This window comes from Desmodus rotundus, chromosome 8 (assembly GCF_022682495.2).
Source record: "Desmodus rotundus isolate HL8 chromosome 8, HLdesRot8A.1, whole genome shotgun sequence".
In the NCBI taxonomy this organism is placed as follows: domain Eukaryota; kingdom Metazoa; phylum Chordata; class Mammalia; order Chiroptera; family Phyllostomidae; genus Desmodus; species Desmodus rotundus.
In genome coordinates this window covers 104,316,685-104,337,524 of record NC_071394.1, presented here as the reverse complement: position 1 = coordinate 104,337,524, position 20,840 = coordinate 104,316,685, and the positions used below count along the sequence as shown (strand labels likewise).

Sequence of the window (20,840 nt, the reverse complement as noted above, 5' to 3'; positions counted from 1 at the left end):
CCTTGGTTCAAGACATATTGTCATTAGGGTTGCCGGATAAAACAGAGGCCGGCCAGTTAAATTTGAACTTCATATAGACCATGAACAATGTTTGGGGTGAGCCTATGTTTATTATATATTATATGGTGTTTTGGATCCTGCACTGAGTGCCAGTTGTATGCAAAAGGCATACAGGGAGGGTTCTAATGCCTCGTTCTTACCTAGATGATTACAAGTCTGAGCTGAGGGAGCAGCTGCCCCTGATTGCTGGCTCGGCAGCAGCTGGAGTCGTGTTTGTCGTGTCCTTGGTGGCCATCTCCATTGTCTGTAGCAGGTAGGCCCTCCACTCCCACCCCTGACTGCTCTCCTTGGACCCAGGAAACCCCACATTCAGACTTCTCCCAGGCTGTGCAGACTGTCCAGGGCCTGACCCTTCATGGACACACCACCAAACTTGCACCCCACCACCGAACCTGCTGTCGTCACTCCATCTCAACCCACAGGCAGCCTAGAATTCTCCAGATTACCTGCTCTGTGCCTGGGATACAATCCTCTGTAAGAACTGGGCAAGGTTATGAGTAAACAGCATCCATCCTCAAGCTTCATTTTAAACAAGACTCTTAGCACCCCACACACACCACAGTTTTTCGGGGTGACAGTTAAAAAGTTGCATTTGACCCACTGGAACATCCCAGCCTGTGCCTCACATAGCCCATTCTCTGGTTAGAGAACCAAAGTCCTCGGCAGAAGGCAGAAGGCAACAGGCAGGAGAGGAGCCAAGGAGGAAAAGAGGAACTCCAAGTTCTGCAGAAGGGCTGGCCCTGGAGGCCTTGTGAATTTTTAATACTGTTGTTACTGCCTTCGGTGGTTAGCCCAGATTCTGCTGTACACAGCCCTGCAGCTGGCCCCTCCCAAGCACTGCGGCAGTGCAGACGGAGCACTAATAGGCATCCTCAAGAGCCTCTGCCCCAAGCTCTGACATGGCCCTGCCTGGCCTCTAAAAGACTTTGACTTGAAAGCAGACCCAGCTGCCCACAGTGGTGGTCAAGCTAGACCTCTGGCCATGACAAAAGCTACACCTAAAGTGAGAGTCACAGTTCCCTATCCCAGGAGATGCCTGGGTGAGTCCCCATCAGGACAGGTAGCCTGGGTGGAGGTTCCTGGAGCAGAGAGGGTAAGAGAGCTCCTCTTCCTTGTCTCCACAGGAAACGGGCTTACAGCAAAGAGGCTGTGTACAGTGACAAGCTCCAGCATTACAGCACCGGCCGAGGTAAGTAGAAAGCATACACCCACTGTCTGACCCTTGGAGAACCACAGAGTGGAGCAGGCAAATGCTTGGAGAGCTCCTTATAGCAAGACTGGCCAGCCCTAACCACAGTGCCCTCTCCAGCAAGCTCCTAGTACCCCAGTACTGCCTCTCTCTGCAGGTCCTCAGGGACCACAGGCTGCTCGCTCTCCCCCCCCATCTGCTGTCTGCCCATTGTGGGCACTCATTGGATGCCTGGCAAGTAGATTATCTTTTGCATTGATAAGCCTGTATAGGACAAGGGACTGCAGGGAAAGATTGGGTTTAGCAAGTCAATGAATCCTGAAATCAGACACAGTGGAGAAGGATGGAGGGTTCCCTATTAACATCTTCTGCCTTATCTTATCCAACTGAGCAGCTGGGGAATGTGCTAACCAAATTCACAGATAAGCCAGAGAACATGAATGTAGGGAATTAAAAAGATAGCAGAGCCCAAGAGACCAAAGTGTTGAGATATCTCCCAACTATTTTCTTTTAAAAAGTTACCTTAAAAGTTTTTTTCACTCATTATCTTACTCTTCTCTTTTTTTAAAAAAATGATATCTTATATTTTTGTAACTAAAATTGCTCCTCAGCTATGTGTAACATGAAGTCATATGTCAGAATTACTCTTTTATCTGTGTAATTACAATATTGCAGGGTCTGAAAATGTCCCACTGGGTCAGTCAGGCCACCTTCCTGCCTCCACAAAATGGTGCCGTTAATCCTCGCGGCAGACATGTTCTGTTTCTAAATAACTCCTTTTCAATTCCACAGATGCCCTCAGAAGTCTGTCCCCGTACTTTGTGCTGTGCTCTGTCACAGGCTTCTTCCATAAGCCTCATCCCACCTAAATCCCTCTGTTGTAATGTAAGCCCTGTTCTTCTGTTCATGCAGCCGTGAACAAGGGAGACAGGCCTTGTCCACACGCATGTGTGCACACACACAAAGCATGCCTTCCATAGGCAGTTCTGGGAGCACAAATGGGCTCCAAGGAGAAAGTTCCCATGGATCAAACTCATTTCTACTCCAAGGTGAGGGTCTCCAAGACATCCACACAGCAGCTTCACCATGAAGGATCTTATGTTCTACCATGGCCAGTGCTGGCTCGGGTTGTACAAAGGCCAATCTGTAGATAAGATCTTGTTTTCCAGGGGCTTTCAATCTAAAACCAAGAAACTGCCAAGGGTTTGCAGAGGACCAAGCCCCAGGCAGGTGGCATGGTGTTCAGACGGTCACGTTTGGGAGGGAGGGAGGCTCAGCTGGTGCAGAAGCCCTCCCACAGGGCTCCAGGGCCACCCCACAGTCAGCAACACAAAGGGGGTGGGGATTTGAGAGAGGGGCCGTCTCTAAATTCACACACGCTCCTCCTGACACACTCAGAGTCCCATTTACCCCTCTTTCTTTCCGCTTCCAGGCCACCTTGGGCCTCCCCTTTAACCAGATGTCACTGGTTTCAGAGGGGAAAACCCTGCTGTGTTCTCTCTCCTTTCCTACATCCTGACTCTGCCTCACTTCAAAATCTGTAGATGCTTTTACTTATTTTACCTGTGCGTTGAAGGCAGGGCCTTAGCTTCCCCGGCTAGGAAACAAAGAATTTGATTGTATCTAAGATTCTCAAGAGAAGGTACCCTCCAGGGTGCATTAGAATTACCTGCTTGCCTCCTGGCCTCTGCCTCAGGATTCTGCCATGCCTCCCCGCCACACCTTTGCTCTTTGCTATGTGGAGAACCATTGTAAAGTCCGTTTCAGATTTAGCATCCTGCTTACTCTCTGGATGAGACATTTAGAGATGGCCATAGGGACACAAATTGGGAATACTGTTTTGAAGACTAGAGATGGCCAAAGGTGAGAATGGGTTGCCCCAGGAGGGAGTTTCCATTCTAAAGACATGCAAGCTATGCCTTGTCGTTGCCCTTTGGGTGGGGTATAAAGGGTCTTCACTTATCAAATCAGGGTGCAGCTTGGTGCCTTTCTGGCCACTTCACTGTGGGATCTGGCCATTCTCCTGCTCTGGAGGGACCAGCTCTGCTGGGCCAACATGTGGTGCTTACATGCACAAAGGTGCTCCAAAGTGCTCACAGCCCTCTTCTGGGGGATTTTGTCACATCTAAGGCCTACAGAAAGAGGCTTCTCTGGTTCCCAGGGTTCTACAGAAAAATCAAAACTCAGTCTGCTGTAACCATGGCCTTGCTTCAACCACTGGGGACAGCTGAAGACACAGTGTTGACAAGCTGCACAGTCGCCATCCCTGGGACTCAGGGAAGATCCAGAGTTCTTTGTGGACCAGAGCTCACTCCCTTAGCTGCCTTAGAAGTCTGTCTTCTTTTTAATTCAGTTCACCTTTTATAAACGTCCTTTCCCTCTATTCATAACTCTTTTTATCCAGTCCCTAAAACCTGACTCCTCTTTGCACCCAGGTTCTCTACACTCATAGTCTCATACACTGAATTGCATTAGTGCATTTTGTCCCGTGGACATCAGTCCCTCTGACTAAAGCTATCACTGTGGGAGAATTACAGTGCAAAGACTGTCGAGCTGAGGAAAGACTTAGCACATGTATAACAGGAGAGAAAACAAGGCTCTGATGGGGGATGGGCCTGGCCCAACCTAGGGAAGGGGTAAGAGTAATTATGGAGAGCCTACGCTGCACCTTTATTCTGATAGCTCACATCAACTCATCTAACCCTGACAATCACTCTAGGAGGTTGGCATTAATCTAGGGAGGTAAATGACTTACCTAGGTCACATGGCTCATAGGTGGCAGAGGTGGACTGCACACTCTCTAATCTGGCTGCACAGCCCTTGCTCTACCCATATTATAGCAGCTCAAGACACCTGGTAGCCGGGAACAGGCAACAATAGGGTGAGGACTAATCCTACATGTCCTGGTTGGTGGTTTGTTACTCCCCTCTCTGGGTGTCAGCGCAGGAGGCAGAAAGGTAAATAAAACCTGGTCTGAATGTGTGCACCTACCTATACCTGGGCTACCCATGTGCACGCACCTTCCTGCAGGATGTGACAACAACCTGGAGCTCTGAGGGCTTCCTGCCCTGGGAATGGCAGAAAACCTGCAGGGATGCCCAAGCCCCATTCGTCATTGTCTAAGAGGGCCCTGCCTCTCTTCCCCATAGGCAGGACACATGGAACCATAGAGAGGCTGATTGCCCCTGCCCTCCCAGACCTGCCTTTCAAGATGATGCAAAAGCTGAAGGAGACATCATGTAAATGTTTGCGAATGAGCCCATTGAGATGTGGCAGATCTGGTCAATTTAAGAACACAGTGCTCTCTGGGACACTGGTTTATGTCCATCCTCTGAGCCTGGAGCACAGTGAATAGGCATGTAAAATGAGATTTGGATTTGGGTGAAATAGACTACAGGGAAGGCAGATTGGAAAGAGAAAATGTGCTGGATATGGTGCTAGATGCTTGGATGTAGATCCTGGGAGATTGTGGTTCATGTTCAAGGGTAGGTGGATGGAAGTGGTTATTTCCCATGTCCAAGAAGGGGCAGATACATAGTGTATCCTCATGGTTTATGCGGACTGATTCTCAGGAGGTGCTGGCTGACTAAAAATTGCCTGGACAAGATGAACCAGGTGGGCCAGGGTGTGCTTCAGAATCTTCTATCTTAGAAATGTTCCAATTGGTTCTATGTCTGGAGAACACTACTCGGTAATTACGGGGCTTAGATAGTTACATGCCAGGTTGTGGTTGGCATCTCACTGATTTCTGAGTTGGGTGGAGTGTGTAAGGTTGGGAAAGAGGAAAATAAAGGCTTGTTAAGAGTTCAGGGGCCTTCCAAAAGCAGCCCTACCTAACAGAACCATCTCCATGTTACACAAAACCACAGATACAATCATGGAGCTAATATTAAGCTTTGAGAAAAGCAGAGACAAATAGGGTATGTACCCAAAGATTGTAGATTAGCCAACACTGTAGTTTTCACATAGGGCAGAAGTGCAGAGCACTAAGCTTGCAGAACAGAAGAGTGAACTTCATCCCTGCCAAATTCCTGAAGAGACTGAAGCAGATGGGTTCTGGGCATTCAAAACTAAATTCAGTGATCATTAGGAACCAACACAAGATTATTAAGAAAAAAATAATGGGGCCTCATCTCATTTACTAGGGTTACACATTTAGTAAATTCAAAAGGAACTGCAGATGTAGTGAATTTTTATTTTGGCAAAAATATTTTATTATCTCCTAAGGGAAAACATTGTAAAGTGGATACAGAGCTTGTCTTCATACCAAAAGAAAGTGGGTTAGTGACACTGTCAGCCAGGCAGGAAGCCACCAGTTTTATTCTAGTCCTTGTCCAATTCAATCTCTTGTTTGTTTGATTGTTTTTTAAATTCATGAGTCAGGTGCAGGCGTAGGGATTCTTATCAAGTTTGTAGATAACAGTTGGAGAGCATAACTAACACCATAGAAGACAGAATCAAAATTCAGAACTATCCATCAGTGTTGAATGCTAATTCAATATCTGCAAGAAGAAGTGTTGGAGGGATAAATCTAGAGTCTAGTGTTTAGGTAAAAACAAAAAGGAAGCAGTGCAAAAAAGGAAGAAACCCGACTTGCTATTTGTGTAAAAAAAAGTAGGTATTTAGTTGACCACATAATTAATATGAGTAATATACAGCTGATTTTAAGAAGCCAAGCACTGGTACTCATGCAGAATAGTATTGTTCTCAAATTTTGAGCACTTAACTATATTTAGCACTTTACCTGTCTTATTTAATTTTATCTTCATAACTGCCCCATGAGGTAGATTTTGCAAGTGAAGAAAGAAAGCCTCAGAAAGGGCAAGTAACCTGTCCAGAACCTTAGAATTGGTGATTTATAAAACAAGGTTTTAAACTCAGGCCTGTCTGGCTCTGTAGTCCCAATTAAAGTTCAGATCACGGGAGGTGATGCACAGACCTGCTGTCCTCTGTGCTGGTAAGAAGACATCTAGAGTGATGTTCTTCATTCTGGAGACCATTTCAAGAAGGACATTGTCAGCAAAGCACCCATTCAGGGGAGAGCAGGCTGCCTGTGGAGGGTGCCAAGTTCCAATCTGTTACCTCTGAGACTTGGTTACAGGTGGGGTGCAGGAGAAATGGAGGCAGGGCCCTGGGGGCCATCATTAAGCACAAGACCATTATGGGAAAGGAAAGGACATACAGTTGCTGCGCTGCATGAGGTTAAATGGAACCATCTAGTGGAAGGTCAAAGAAGGCAGATGTGATTCAGTATAAGAACATCCCCGCCCCTACACTGGAGCTGTCCAAAATAGAGGCAGGCTGCCTTGTGGGAGGTGAGCTCTTCATTCTTGGAAGCATTCAAGCAGAGATAGTTCTCAGTCAAGGATGTTGTAGAACAGATTCCTGCTTTAGGTGAGACATCGGACTATATTAAACCCAGAAAAACACCTAGACCCAAGATTCTACATCCAGCTTTTTTGACACAGGGTGGTGGATATGTTTCAGAACTATAGAGGGCGTAGCATCTAGCTCACTGGAAGTCACCTTGGGACCAGGGTGAAAGTCAGGTGTACCCCCTGGAGTAGGAAGACGGACTGAAAATTTTGGCTGCCTCTTGGGGAGCATTTGTAACTGAGTATGAGTAAATGAGGGCATTTGGGGAGAGGAGGAAAGGCCCCAGAGTGCAAAAAGTGTCTGAGTTTCCAGTGGGTGCTTATTAAATATCAAATAAATTTAATGAGCTACATTCACACATGTGTCTTCTGCTAGCTCTAAGCCAGAGCCTCTAGCAACCATGATGACTCTTTCATTCCTGAGCTTGTTGGCTGTGACCCTCAGGTTCCTGGCAGGACTTCAATGGCCCAGACTGTGGGCTTTGCCTGGGAGGACCTACCTTCCTTGGTCATTGATACCAAACCATCAGGACAATGTTACACTCTTTTTCCTCAGTAGCAAGTAGACTGTGGTCCATTTTCCTTCTCCTCGGACACATATTAGGCAATAACTGTGGTTTTAAAAGCAAACTTGAAAAGGTGGTGAAACCCCCATACAGAGGTGGAAGGAAGAACATCCTCAGATCCACTGCTTTTCAGGCTCATTGCCCTCCCTGGGACTCCCCTCTTGCCTTCTTCCTCAAGCCCTAGCTGAGCACCCAGGACCTCTACTCTTTCATGGAGAAAGACAACCACCCATTGTCCTGGTCTCTGGCCTCCCAAGCAGGTAGAGCAAACTGTTTTTAGTGCCCGTTGACCTTTACTGGTAGGTTCACTCCAAGAAACTGCCAGATCTTCAGCCCTTCACATCAACAGCTTCAACTACCACCCACATGCCAGGCAAATCTCCAACTCCAGACCCAGTCTTCCGGCTCTGTTTCCATTCTGAGTTTTCTGACTGCCTTCTAGGCACCTGCATGTTTCATCTGTGCATTCAAAGTCCAAAACCACATGTGCCAACGTCCTTGACAATAGGGTTTCTTGCCCAAAGTCCATTACCTGGTTCATAGTACCATTTCATTCTAGAAGCCTTGGCATTGACTTGAATTCTTCTTTTCACTGCTGTGAATTCTTCCTTTGAAATTTCTCTTGCCTCTTCTTCTGTTCTCATAGTTGAATGCTGTTGTCTTCCACCTTAATGACTACAACAACCTCATAGTTGTTTTCTCGGCCTCCAGCTCCTCCCCCCACAACAATGTATGTGAATGCTGCAGCCTGCCAGGGAAATGTACTCTCTGATGCCTTGCGCTCAGTACATCCCTCCCCTGCTGATGAAACAGTTGTCAGCTCTGTGTGTCCGATGGCACCAATCCTAATGCCTTTGTTTGGTAATCAAGGCCCTCCTGTGCTAGTGCATCAGCGCTGTTCCTTTTCAGAACCCCCCTTCTCTCCACATTCACACTGGTCACACTCCTCTCACTGAGCTGTGCCTCGTGACACTCCAAGCTCCTCTCTCTCCAATGCATGACCATGTGACTTGTCCTGCTAAGATTCTGACCTTGAAGACTGGCATTCATAGTGTTCTGCCTTCTCTGGTTTCAGCAGCATGTACAGCTTGTCTCCACTCTCCATTGCTGCACCCCAATTACTTCATGTCGCAATCACCTGAAGAACTTTACAAGATGTATTTGTCCTATAGCTCCCATAGTCCCAAGAACAATGCTGTTTGGGCGTCCAGTCAGTGCTGAGAAAATGAGGGGTGATCAACTGAGACCGAGGATTAGGTGAAGTTCCTTCTAGGGACTGAATTTTATATGCAGTTCCCTAAACTGCTTCTCTCTTGTGCTTAGATATCTGGACCAAATTTAGATGAGTCACAAAGATGACTAAGTCTGCCTTGGGTTCAGAGTAGGGAACGATGAAACACACCTCCCCGTTTTCCATGACTCTATCCAAACTGTTGGCACACAAGGTATCAGTGACTGAAAACAGCCTAACTCACTACCTCTCTAGAACCATTCTGTGGGGTTTCAGAAGTCCTTCACCACCAGGAAGGCATCAGGCTCTTCCTGGCACCCCTGAAGCCTCCTAGAAAGCCATGTTCTCCATGGACCTAAAAGATGTCCATGGCATTGATTTTGTACTTTCTGAATGCACCAGAGGGCAGAAGAGGAGCAGTCTTCTTCAAATTGTCGTCCTAAATGTCACTTACTGTTTGGAACTGGCCCTTTCCCAGCCCACTTCTGTTCTGCCCTGAAAACCTGGCACTTGTAAACTTGATAACTGACCTTTTAGAATCACCCACACACATCTGTCAGCATCCCAGAACTTGTCCCGGTGTCATCACTTTTGACCGCACCCTGATCTACTGATGCGGAGTCTCTCACAATGGCCAGAAGTTTCTTCTGCTTCGAGGATTTCTTCTTGCCATTCAAGGAGGCTCTGGATTGTGGCTAAGTCATTTCTCCCAAGACTTAATGTATTTAAAGCTTTACGTTCATGTTTAAGATTTGGCAGATCTCCTAGAACGATGATCCTTTAAACTAAAGCTTTAGTAGTCTAGGCTGTGACCCCAGCCATAGCATAAGTGAGTTTTGAGGTCAAAGAACAAACATGTATAAATCAGATCTTTAATAGAAATTACTGAACTAGAAGATCATAAAACTGAAGATTTTTTTTCTCTCTCAAGGCACAAGCAATCAGAAGCTTAGATCCATGAATACCATTTTTGTGCCAGAGGTACATAACCTATGTTAAAAAATAACCAGAAACTGTAAATATTCTACATATATAATATTAACAATAATAATAATGTGAGGCACTATGCAGAGAATTATAAAATGCCTTACATTATCGATCTCTATTACATTTGATATTATTATTAGTGCCACTATTAATATTTTCCCAACACTCACAATCCGAGAACATTTTCTGAGCCCTGTCTCCAAATGTTTGGCTCTGCCCAACTCGGCAGCTGACTTGAATTCCGTGTTCACTGTCTGGTGATTCATTGCACTAAATACCATTTTCCTGATAATTAAAAACTGCTCACTGGCAAGTGGGAGCAGGAACAGGCTGATGCAGGATTTATGCAGAAACACAAAATGAGCCGAAAGACAAATGACCTGTTCTGCCTAGCTAAAGGCATTCTTTTTTCTCCTCGTCTTCTGGGACTTGAGAAAGGCTAGCAGTAACGCAGGAGAAAGGTCTGGAGAGATGTGTCATTCGGAGATGAGCCAGTGCAGGAGGGGCCACTAGTGCGTGTGCTCAGCCACATCACTCTTCTGATTTAGAAGAGATGATGGCGGATTGCTGCTCCTAGTCTGAGGGGTGTAGGCCAGGACCATTTGCGAGGTCAGCCCTATGAGACCCTATCAGAAGAAAAGCACCGAGTCTGAGCCATTTGTCAGACTTTTGATTTCAGCTTCTTTTCCTCAGTGGAACAACAGTATCCTCAATGTCAGGGAAAACAAGTACTGATTCCTAGTGTTGCATAGAGGACAGACATTCTAATTAACATCACATCACCACTTCCAGTCTCTTGTAACCGCTTCAGCTTCTTGTGAAACAATCAAAACCCCTGGCCCCAGAACAGCAGCTGTGACATTGCATGTGTATGTACACGCACACACACCGTAATTCTACAGTCCAGCAAGGTAGAAAACCTCTCTGTGAGTAAACTACACCTGTCATTAAAGTGTGAACTTTCTCTCATTTAGGTGCCCGTCATTGCCCATTACTGGCCTAAAAGAATCCTGGCACCATCAAGAGATGAGCCATTCCTTTCTGGGAATAATAGCTCCTTCCCAGAACTGATTGGGCCCAAAATCTGTAAAGCTCATTAACTGGGAATCCTTTCTCATTCATCCTTATATATGTCTTTACTTGCAAGCCATTCATTATAACACATTCTAGATTGTTTAATTAGTTTCCATGCAAGAGATCCTGTAGGACAGCTTAACTACATCATTTAAAAGCCCTTGATCTAGAATAACAAGGTAGTTACTTTTAAAATAACTAATATAACCCTAAGCAGCTTATACCCCTCACTGCCTACCCCATTTCCTCTTTCTGCCTCCCCAAACACTTCCTAGAACGATTTATTGGTGATTATCATGAGAACAGTGTATCAGTTTGTGAGCCCTCTCTGTACGTTAGGCACTGTGCTAGGCATGTCACCTGCAATATGATCTTTAATACCATCACCACCCTAAGAAGGAGGTGTCATTGCCCCAGTGGTAGATGGACGTGGACTTGTTGCATTATGATGGATTAGTAAGAGGATTTGGGTTCTGACCTCACCTCTGGGCACTGGCATCTGGGCTCTCAACCTCTTTTACTCTCAGCTCAGAATTCGGTAAAAGTTACAGGTTGTTGACACTGGCTGCTGTCCATTTTGCATTTTGAGTGGGTCTGTTGTCGCCTCATCTCATGTCCTCACCCCTCCAGTGCATGCTGACTATGACTTCTCCCTGCAGCATCTGTGTTTTTTTGTTTGTTTATAATTTATGGAGGTAACATTCACTAATAACATTTAGAAATTTCAGGTGTATAACATTATAATTCAATATCTGTATACTCTGTTGCATGTTCACCACCCAAAATCTAGTTTCCTTCTGTTACCATATATTTAACCCCCTTTACCCAATTGACCTAAACACTCTCTCTGGCCATGAAGCCTCCCCGTCCACCTGCACAGCAGGTCAAGCAGCCCATAGCCAGTGACTGATGGGAATCACATGCTGATATCACAGCTCCCTGCTCTGCAGGTTGCGCCAGCTCTAAAGCCTGTGATGATTTACACTGGCCCCAAAGCTTCTCCGGGTTAAGCCTGCTTCAGTTACCTACAGTGGTAAGTGGCTTGAGAGCACACTCTTCATAGGTTTCCTTCCTTTACCTCTTACTTCCCCACTCCCTTACGGGACTTCTTGGGATCAACTCCCAGATAAGCCACTTGCTTTCAAAACCTTGTCTCAAAGGTTGCTTCTGGCGCTGCTAATTTGGCTTTGCTAGACACTTTCAACCTGCTTTCAGTCCTCCTTCCTCTTCACTTGTTCTCCCTACTAAATGAGAAAGAGATGAGCTCCCTCCCCATGTCCTCCTTTCCCACTTTATTAAAGTAGAATCTCTCTCCCTGTGTCTCTCCCTCTCCCTCCTGCATTCCCTAGGGATTAGAACATTCTATGACAAAGGTGAGGATCTATCTATTTTCTGTGTCCGAATTTCAGTCAACAGATTCCAAGTCCATGTTGTCCTCCCCAGCTTTTCTAGAAGCATGCTAGAATAGTGTCAATCATCCTAAAGCAGGCCTTCTAGCATGCTGGGAGTGATTTTATTCAGTGACAGAATAACCCATCTTCCACAAAAAGCATTTCCTCTGCTCAGGGCACCTGGCTCTCTTTGACTTTAAAGAAATATCCCCTTCAATTCTTTGCTCTATTATCCTTCTCCCTCTGGATCATTCTCTGGAACTTCCAATCCTTGCCCAAATTGGTGATTAAGCCAACACTACTTTGGGGGAGCTGTAGAGCCATCGTCAGAAGATTTTTACATGAAAAATGTCAAAAGCAGACCATGTGTGAAGGGCTGGGAGTCACCTGAGGATAAGCCGGAATGGGGAATGTGGCACTGAAAGGGCAGAACTTGGGGAACCTGATGTCCAGCCTCAGCCCCGGGCCCCAGCCAAGGGCACACAGCACTGTGCTTTTCCAGACCTGCCTGCCCGCTGACCTGACTTGGCTGCTGAACCAGACAGCAGCAGCGGGTAGGGAAAATGCCTCCTCTTCACAAGGATGAGATGCTGGACCATGTTGTTTAGCTTTCGAAGCCTCCCCCCCGCTCCATCACACACACCACCACCATGAAAACAGTTTCTGTGCTTTGCCTAATGACACATCTAACATGTTGAAGAATTACATTGTGAATGAATCCATTTGTTTCTTGGGTTCCATTTCCTTCTTTTGTCCCCTCTCCTCCACTTTTTGAATCCATTTTTTTCTGCAGTGACAATTCCCTATTTTGTCCCCATGCACACCTATTCATCTTGCCACTGTAAACATCACTGACACAGTCTATATTCCTTTCTGTATTTCTCGTTCACCATTTTATTCGTTTTTCATACTTCAGTGTGTCTGAAGGCAGGGTGTTCAATTATCATTTTTCTTTTATTCCACCTCATTTTTTCTATGTAGACATTGCTCTTTTCTCTATCAATATTTTCTGTGCTTTTCTCTTCACATTTTCTCTTCTGGTATACTGTCTTGGTATTTATATCTTGAGGTTTTTCTAATAGCAAATTCTTTTTTTTTAAATCCATCCTCATCCCTCTTCTAGCCCTGGACACAGCCGTCAGTAATAACCTTAACAGTGGCCTCCACTCAGGAAAGTTGTCAAGTTGATAAATATTGATATCTACCCTACCATTTTACCACCACTTTTCCGCTAATGCATTTGGCTGGCATCAATCAGCTTGCTTGCCTTCTGTGAGTGCCCGGTAAGGGAACCGGTCCTGATCTGTCACTTATAAGTAATCTGCTCCACATTTCATCAAGAGCTCAAATACAGAAGAGAATATGGAGGAGAAGGAGAAGTAGAGGACAGAGAACAGGGCTAGCATGGCCCAGAGGGAAGGGAGACAGGGAGGGCCATCAAGGCAGGGAAAGGCAGCCTGGTGTGCAGGTGAGACCCCCGCAGCGATACCCTCACTGCCTGGGGCAGCAGCCAGTGTTTAATGACCACTGTTCCTCTTTAGGATGTTAACCCTGCTTATCTCCTCCAATAAGGATCCCCAGGGATGAAGATCTACATTGACCCCTTCACTTATGAGGACCCCAACGAAGCTGTCCGGGAGTTTGCCAAGGAGATTGACGTATCTTTTGTGAAAATTGAAGAGGTCATCGGAGCAGGTATGGCTCTCTCCTCCCCTTGTTTCTGTTCTCTTAGTGTCAAAATGTCTTCTACCCACCACTCCAGGTGTTCTCTACCGTCTTCCTCCCTAGAAGATGAGTTTGACCATCTACAGTGCATTTCTAGGTACCTTTGGGGGACCTTAATCATGGTGGCCATGTTTGGTTTTGCAGAAAAGTCAGCTGTAGTTTTAAAAGATTCAGAAATAACTCTGGAAATGGACCAACAAATTCAGATAAGGAAAAAGGTGTAGGATACTCAACTGAGAAGACTTTGAAAGAAACAGAAATTTTTAGAAGCTGAACCTAGTATCCCACTCACTGACAATGACATCTCCATGCCTTCGGGCCAAGATTTCCTCCCTTGTATTCAGTTCACCTTTCCTACACGCATGCATTTGGGGATAGACAATGATGAATTGAAGACAAGCCACTGTTTCCAGAAGAAAACCCACCCATAACCAAAGTTTCTACAGAAGATCTATGATATGAATGATAACACAAGATAGGTTTCACTCCCAAGAAACATGTGTTCTCTCATCCATCTTACTGCATCAGAACAAACACTCAGCCCCACAGAAAGCTGACTGACTGAGATGCTCTCAGGAAATTCTAGCTAAAGGCTGATCTAGAATTTTCATCACTCCTTAATGGATTGGTAGTTGAGTCAGCCAGACAATGAACCCAGCCTTATTAATGTAAATGAATAAAATACCCTAAAATATCCTTATTTTATAAGTAATCTCTTTATTGTCTCTTGCACTATTTCCTTAAAAGATGTGTTTGCTTTGTGTCTTCTTTCCTACTTTTATTTTCTTCCACAACATGCTTTGTCTTGTCTTCTTCAATTCTTATTAGCCATTGTTCAAGCTCTTGTCACACATATATGCCGAAGTCTTTTTATCCTCCTATGTCTAGAAGTGCTTTATTCATATATTTAGAGGGCCATGGAATTGCCTCTTGCAATAATATTTTAACTCCATAAAATATGTTTAGTCAAAGTCTTACAGACAGCCACTCCATATTTTATCTTTAGGGGGAAAGTCATCGTTCTTCCATTCACTGCCTCCCTTAATGCGCTGAGGGGTCAAAAAGCCATCTGTGAAATTGGAAGTTGCATTTGAAAGCTTGCCCCATTAGGCCACTGTTTTCATGCTCTGGTTTTCCTCTTAAAGAGCTTCAACCTCATGGCATCCCTGTGGTTGGTGCTGGGACCCGCTCTGTCTGGACATACTGCTCTCCTCCCACTCGCCCCTCAGGAGTTCCAGCTGGCTGGCCATAATCTGATCCACATGAGTCTATACATATTTCCCATTGACTTTCATTAAATATATTACTGAACCACGACTTTCACTTCTGTGCAGATAATTTTCTCTTCCTCCTTACACACTGACATAGTTAAGAATCCTGCCTTAGAAGGCTGGATACCACATAAATTAGATTACTCTTAGGGGCTCAGATTTCTCCAGTAAACTTGAAGGAGCGCTGGAGAGGTGGTTCAGTTCTGCACCCTATTTCCCTACATTATTAATTGTTGTTATGTCATGTGGTAATGGTGCTAGTGGTTTGAATGTTGTTATTTATGTCATGGGCTTAGAGCAATGTGTCGTGGACTGCATTTCATCCCAGAGAGCACATGCCGCCTTTGTCAGGGGTGGAGTAAAAAGCCTTCTCACTTATGATCCTGCCAGGGAGTTACTATGTGGGATGAGCTCACCAACTGCTGAATGCCTTAAAAAGGACAATTGTTGTCCATGCTTCACCCTTCACCTTCCATTTTTGTGTAGCCTTTGCTGATGCTTGTGCATTCTGCTCAGAGAAGCTCAGTCCTCTTTGTGGCTCACATGGTACTGGGGAAGGATTGATGCATTCAGCAGTTCATAAGAAGCCCAGCAGCTTGGGATAAAGACCTCTGCCTGGTTGCTGCTGACCACCCTCTACCAGACACCCATCTCCTTTAGATTAAGAAATCCCAGAGCTAATCCCTGTGGATAGTAAATCACTATGCCTAACTTGGTTCCATTTTAACAGAAGACACTATCAGTTGGAACCAATCTTTCTCATCTCCAGCTCTTTTTCTCCTTTGTCCTACTCTTGCTTCTCCACGCCCTTCCTCACTGAGACTGGCTTCACTTTGTGCTAAAAGAGCTGGTATGAGGATGGGTTCAAAAAAAATTTTTTGTAAGGTAAGATTTATACTGTATAAAGTGGCAATATTTCTCCTAGCCACCTGCCAGATTTGGCACAGGGGGCAAACACTGGGTTGCAGAGTAGTAACAAAACATCAAAAGAAGAATCAGAAGTCATTCTGTCCTTGCTTCACTTGTTTCTTCATCAAGCTTTTATTGAACACTACTTCCATGCTGGATGTGGAATTCCAGAGGTGAAAAACCGCTCTTCCCCTCATAGGTCTGACAGTCTCAATGGCAAATAGCCCATGTACAAAGTGTGGGGCCAATACAGCAGTGTTCAGCATTACTCTGGGAGTGGGTAGGGCTATCAGGAAGATTTCACAAAGGAGATAACCTTTGGCCTGAGCTTTCAAAGGTGAAAACTAGTAGAAAGCCATACGTTTCTGTGAAATTCATAAGATAATGAGACAGAAGAGGAAAATTTAATGATTTAAGGAAGAAAATTAACATGACTTTCTCTCAGTGGTGTGCTGGAACCAGCTTCAGTACCTTGCAAAAGCCAATTGTGTGCATCTCTTCCCAGCCCCATGTTCAGTGACATCATGTTGGTGGCTTGGCATCAACCATAGTAGGAGTATTTACACTATGGGAATTGGCAAATGATAAAAAACCAGGGATATTGGTTTCTTTGGGGGGGGGTTTGGTTTTGGTTTTGTTTTTTGAGAGCTGGTAGTTGAACACTTACCAGCACACTTCCAGGCTGTGTAAGGTTATTTCAAAGAGGTTGCAGAGGAACCAGCCCATACCTGCTGAGTCAGAGCCAGAAGAGAGGGTCATGTTTGTTGCAGAAGGGATTAAGTTGAGAGTGCAAGTTCCTTATTCATTAAACATTGGTTCTGTGCCTGAGACTGTAGTAGGTCCTGGGAAATACACTGAGTGCCTAATAACCCTGCCCTCCAGGGGTTATTTTCTAACATAGACACATAGTGCCACTCCATAAGAGGATAGGTAATTGAGACCTAAGTTGAGGAGACCTGAGAACACATAGACAGAGGTGAAAAAAGGAGAGGCATGATAGCAGGGAATGACTCAGGGAACAGGGACCTGGGGGTCCCCTGAGGATGTGGAGGCTTTGGATGGGCTGATACTCCATGCAGCACACCCTGAAAACAAGGGGGAGAGAAGCCTGCGGGGAAGGGATTTGCTGAGGATAAGTATCAAGCCTTGAGGCTAGAGGAGCAGGCTGAGGCCTAGACCCAGAGATTGCAGTATAGATTTTATCTTATAGAATATGGTGAACTCCTATAGGTTTCTGAGCAGGGTGAGTGATAGAAATGATGTGGGGAGATGAAACTGACAGATGCTGTGTTTGGAGTGGACTGAAAGGGGGTGATGAGGAAGGGTGGGTGTGACCTTAGAGGCATGGAGACCAGTTAAGGGGTTTTGCCTGGAGAGAGTTTGAGATAGTGGATGCTGGGATTGAGGTGGTAAGGAAAGCTACACCGAAGTAACTAAACTGATCTAAACCAGAATGTATCCAGTCATGGTGAATGGAGTGACTATTGGACTTGGTGATTAGAGTTGATGGGGAAATGTGGCACAGAGAAGTGCTATGGCTGGAAATAAGGGGCATCAGGTTAAACATCGTGAAGGGAGAGGAGGGCTGGCTGGCCCCCAAAGTGTGGGGAGTGGTGGTTTTGCAGGCAAGTGAAGGCTAATGGATTAAAATCTAGAAATTATGAGGATGAAGAATTGTATCAACTGCCAAAGTTTCTTCTAAAGTTGTGAAAGATATTGAACAAATGAGCCAGGTGTGATACCATTCAAGAAGACTGAATTATAATTACTCATTGTCTTTATGTAGTTATTTAATCCTCATGTGTCATCACCAGGCTCAAAGTTCTGGGGGGGCAAAAGTACATTAATGGTTTTGTTACTCTTGTGGTAAGCCAAATGTGCTCAATTTCGTATTTGTCATATGGTTGAATGAAAGTAGATCCTTGGGGGGGAATCATTACAGGGATGAAAACTGGGTGGAGTTCAGGAGGATGAGTTCAAAATGGGGAGAATGGGGAGAGATAGGAGAGAGCTGGAGTGATATCATTCGTGCTCTGAAAGTGGCCCAGTGGAATGAAGGAGAGCCAACCCTTCCTCTTCTCCCTGATGATAATGGGAAAAACAGAAGTCTCTGTAGAGAGAGGGCAGCAGGCCATCTGGTGTCTTTGGAGCATACCAGCTCTTTGTAACCACGAATCTGACTAATAGGAATCACCTCAAATGTCAATTTCAATGCCCTGGTTAATTCTGATCGGTTTGGGCAGTAGACTCACCCAGAGCATAAACCAGGCTGCCATGTGTGACTGGGCCCTACAGCATGGACGGTGCTCCTGGGGTGTGCAGTGTGTAACCTATGTAACTATACAGCAGCCCTGAGCACCACTGTGCAGTGCATGGAAATGCAGGTGGAGGTGTCAACAGAAGGTCATCCAGAGGAAGACATGCCAATTGTATTTTAATTAACAAACACATCCTCCTCTGACTCCAGCAGCTGCCGATTCAGCACTTCCACAGATTGGCTTATTGTGAGGGAGAAGGCAGCTTGTGGTGAGAGGTCTGGGCGTGGAGAGTTGGAGAGAGGGAATATGTGAGGTGTGCAGATGGGGAATGGGGCCAGCAAGGCCCGCCACCTCTCTCTTTGAAGAAGACGGTGGGTTTCTTGGGGATGGTTTTGTAGAAATGCTTCCTGCCAGCCTGACTTTCTTGGGCTCATTCAGAGTGAAGGTAGGCAGCATAAGGGTAGCCTCCTATTGGGTCAGAGTCACAGAAGGAAGTTTCTAAAAGAGAAAAGCAAATATATGTCTTCAGTAATTATAATTAATATAGTTGACATGTACTGAACACTCATCAAGTGCCTAACACTGGCCTATATACTTTATAAAAATTATCTTATTTAATCTTCATAATAGCCTTGTGCGTGTGTGTGTGTGTGTGTGTCTAAACTGGTGGGGAAATCAACATTCAGAGGACAGCTTGCTGAAGGTCAGGCTGCCAGTTGCGTTGATGGTAGAACAAGAATTGAAACCGAGACAGGGCTGATCTGGGTCTGGTGAACCCCCACACTACCTGCCACTTTGGTTATTCTGCAAAAAGAGTAGCTAATTATACAGGGACATTGCTTCTGGGGGTAAATTCTTCCAGCGGTTTGGAGGCCCAAACCTCTTTGCTGAGAATGAGGATCCTGTCTGGGAATTCGATATGTCCATGTCATATGCTGTGAAGACTGTCCCACATTTCCTGGGGACAGTATGTTCTTCCTAGAACACCCTGGTCCCACGATCCGGTCCTCTTAATATGATCAGTTTTCTGTCTTAAGAAGGACAACAATGAGACCCAAGATACTTAGCATTTTTAATTATATGTGCTTATTTACATTAGGAAAATAAGTCGTAAGATAGGTATGCAGGTGTCTAACAACCACAAAAAGCTACAACAAAAGAGAAAACTAGTCTGCTCTCACCTTCTAGGTATTAGGTATTGTGGACACTGTGGCCATTCCGTCTCATTCACCAACTCCAGCAGCCTGGCAATGGGTGCCTGGGGGGCTCTGCTGAAAAGAGAATAGGGTTGTAATCAATTAGTAATGCCCACCCTGAGCACCAGGTCAGGAGGTAGCGGAATGTCTGCCATGGTTTTACTATCCCTGGTTCAGCAATAACCTACTTCTCTTGCACAGACTCATGTGCTAAAACTTGCTGGAAATCATACTTTCAAACCTAGTTTAAATTTATTCTTTAAAAGTCACTTTTCTGGTAGAAGCCTGAATTAGTAACTAGAAGCTCTGCTTTCCCTTTTCCCCCCTAAGGCAATTTGTGACTTCAAAATGCTGCAAAAAAAAGTGCAATTGTGTGTAGATTCATGCTGCACAGAGCCAACAGCTACTACTTGAAATACCTGCTGGCAAGTTGGACGTTTCACTTTCAAAAACTGAAAATTCTTTTCTTCTGATTTTATATTTAATAGTTGAGGTATTTAATGCTGCCGAACCACTTTTTTTTCTTCCTCATTTTGTCAAGGAAGGTAGGAAAGGGGAACTGGCAAGGAGCTGCAACTTGTAGGGAGTAATTTTAGCAGCTCTCTGGGAGCACAATCACAGGAACTGGCTAAATGACCCTCAGCTGACAGCCTGGAGGGTAGTGGTTCTCAAATTTGAGCCAGGCACCAAAATCACCTGGGGGCATTTTAAAACCCAAGACACAGGGCCTCATCTACTGAGCTTCTGATCTAGCAGATCTAAACGGGGTTCAAGAATCTGCATTTTCTAACAAGGTCCCAGGTGATGCTGATGCTGTTGGGCAGGAACCATGCTTTCAGAACCCCTGCCGAGCGCTACTGACCACCAAATTGGCCTGAAGCTAGAGCTGAGTCCTAGCCGTGGGGAAGTTTTGCAGTAGGAGAGGCTCCAAGGTCAGCTGCAAAGATACATGCCAATCAAAGTCCAGCCAGACCAAAATTAGGCTAGCTGCACTTACTGTCAGTAAAGGATCTACATAGAAAGAATCAACCACAGTCACGACCCAATCATTTCTTATAAGCATTTATTTAAAATACAATGATAATGCTCAATTTGTTGAAAACATTTTATAAATATGATGCATTCTTATTAAAAAAAAAATGAAAACCGGATGACCATGATTTGGAGATCATGTAAAAGACTGTGGCAAATCAAAAAGTACCACAGACCTCAAGCTCCGGCCCTCATTATAGGAAAGGTACCAAAAAACCAAACATAGTTTCCTGAGAATAGTATGTAAACCTGAAGTCAAAGATCATTGGTGACAGTAGTTTCTTGACTGTAAGTCATATAAGGCCCTGATTTTCTAAAATAACGACAATATGCCCATTGACTCCCATTCCTGATGAGGTTATGCAGATGCTAGAGGGCCAGAGCCCCCAGACGTTAGCGCCTTAGGCTTACGTGGGGACATCCTCCATGCCCAGATACCAGATGCAGCAGTGGGACTGTCCCACTACCCCTGGCAAAAAGCCCTGCTGTGTCTTGGATGAACCTCCTCCAAGTCCCACTAGGCTGAAGAAACCTAGTTTTCCCTCCTTTTCTCTTCCAGTCCCCACCTACACTCCC

The 20,840-nt window shown here is 45.2% G+C and overlaps 1 protein-coding gene across 3 annotated transcripts in view; it reads left to right on the top strand.

Annotated features, from left to right (window-relative positions):
* Positions 1–20,840, top strand: part of EPHB1 (EPH receptor B1) — a 421,654-nt gene that overhangs the window by 340,549 nt on the left and 60,265 nt on the right. For all 3 annotated transcript variants that reach the window (XM_053930212.1, XM_053930213.1, XM_024565783.4), the window contains 3 exons: positions 205–313; positions 1,185–1,249; positions 13,446–13,568. In XM_053930212.1, coding sequence (XP_053786187.1) covers positions 205–313; positions 1,185–1,249; positions 13,446–13,568 — 297 coding nt within the window. The remainder of the gene's footprint in view (positions 1–204; positions 314–1,184; positions 1,250–13,445; positions 13,569–20,840) is intronic.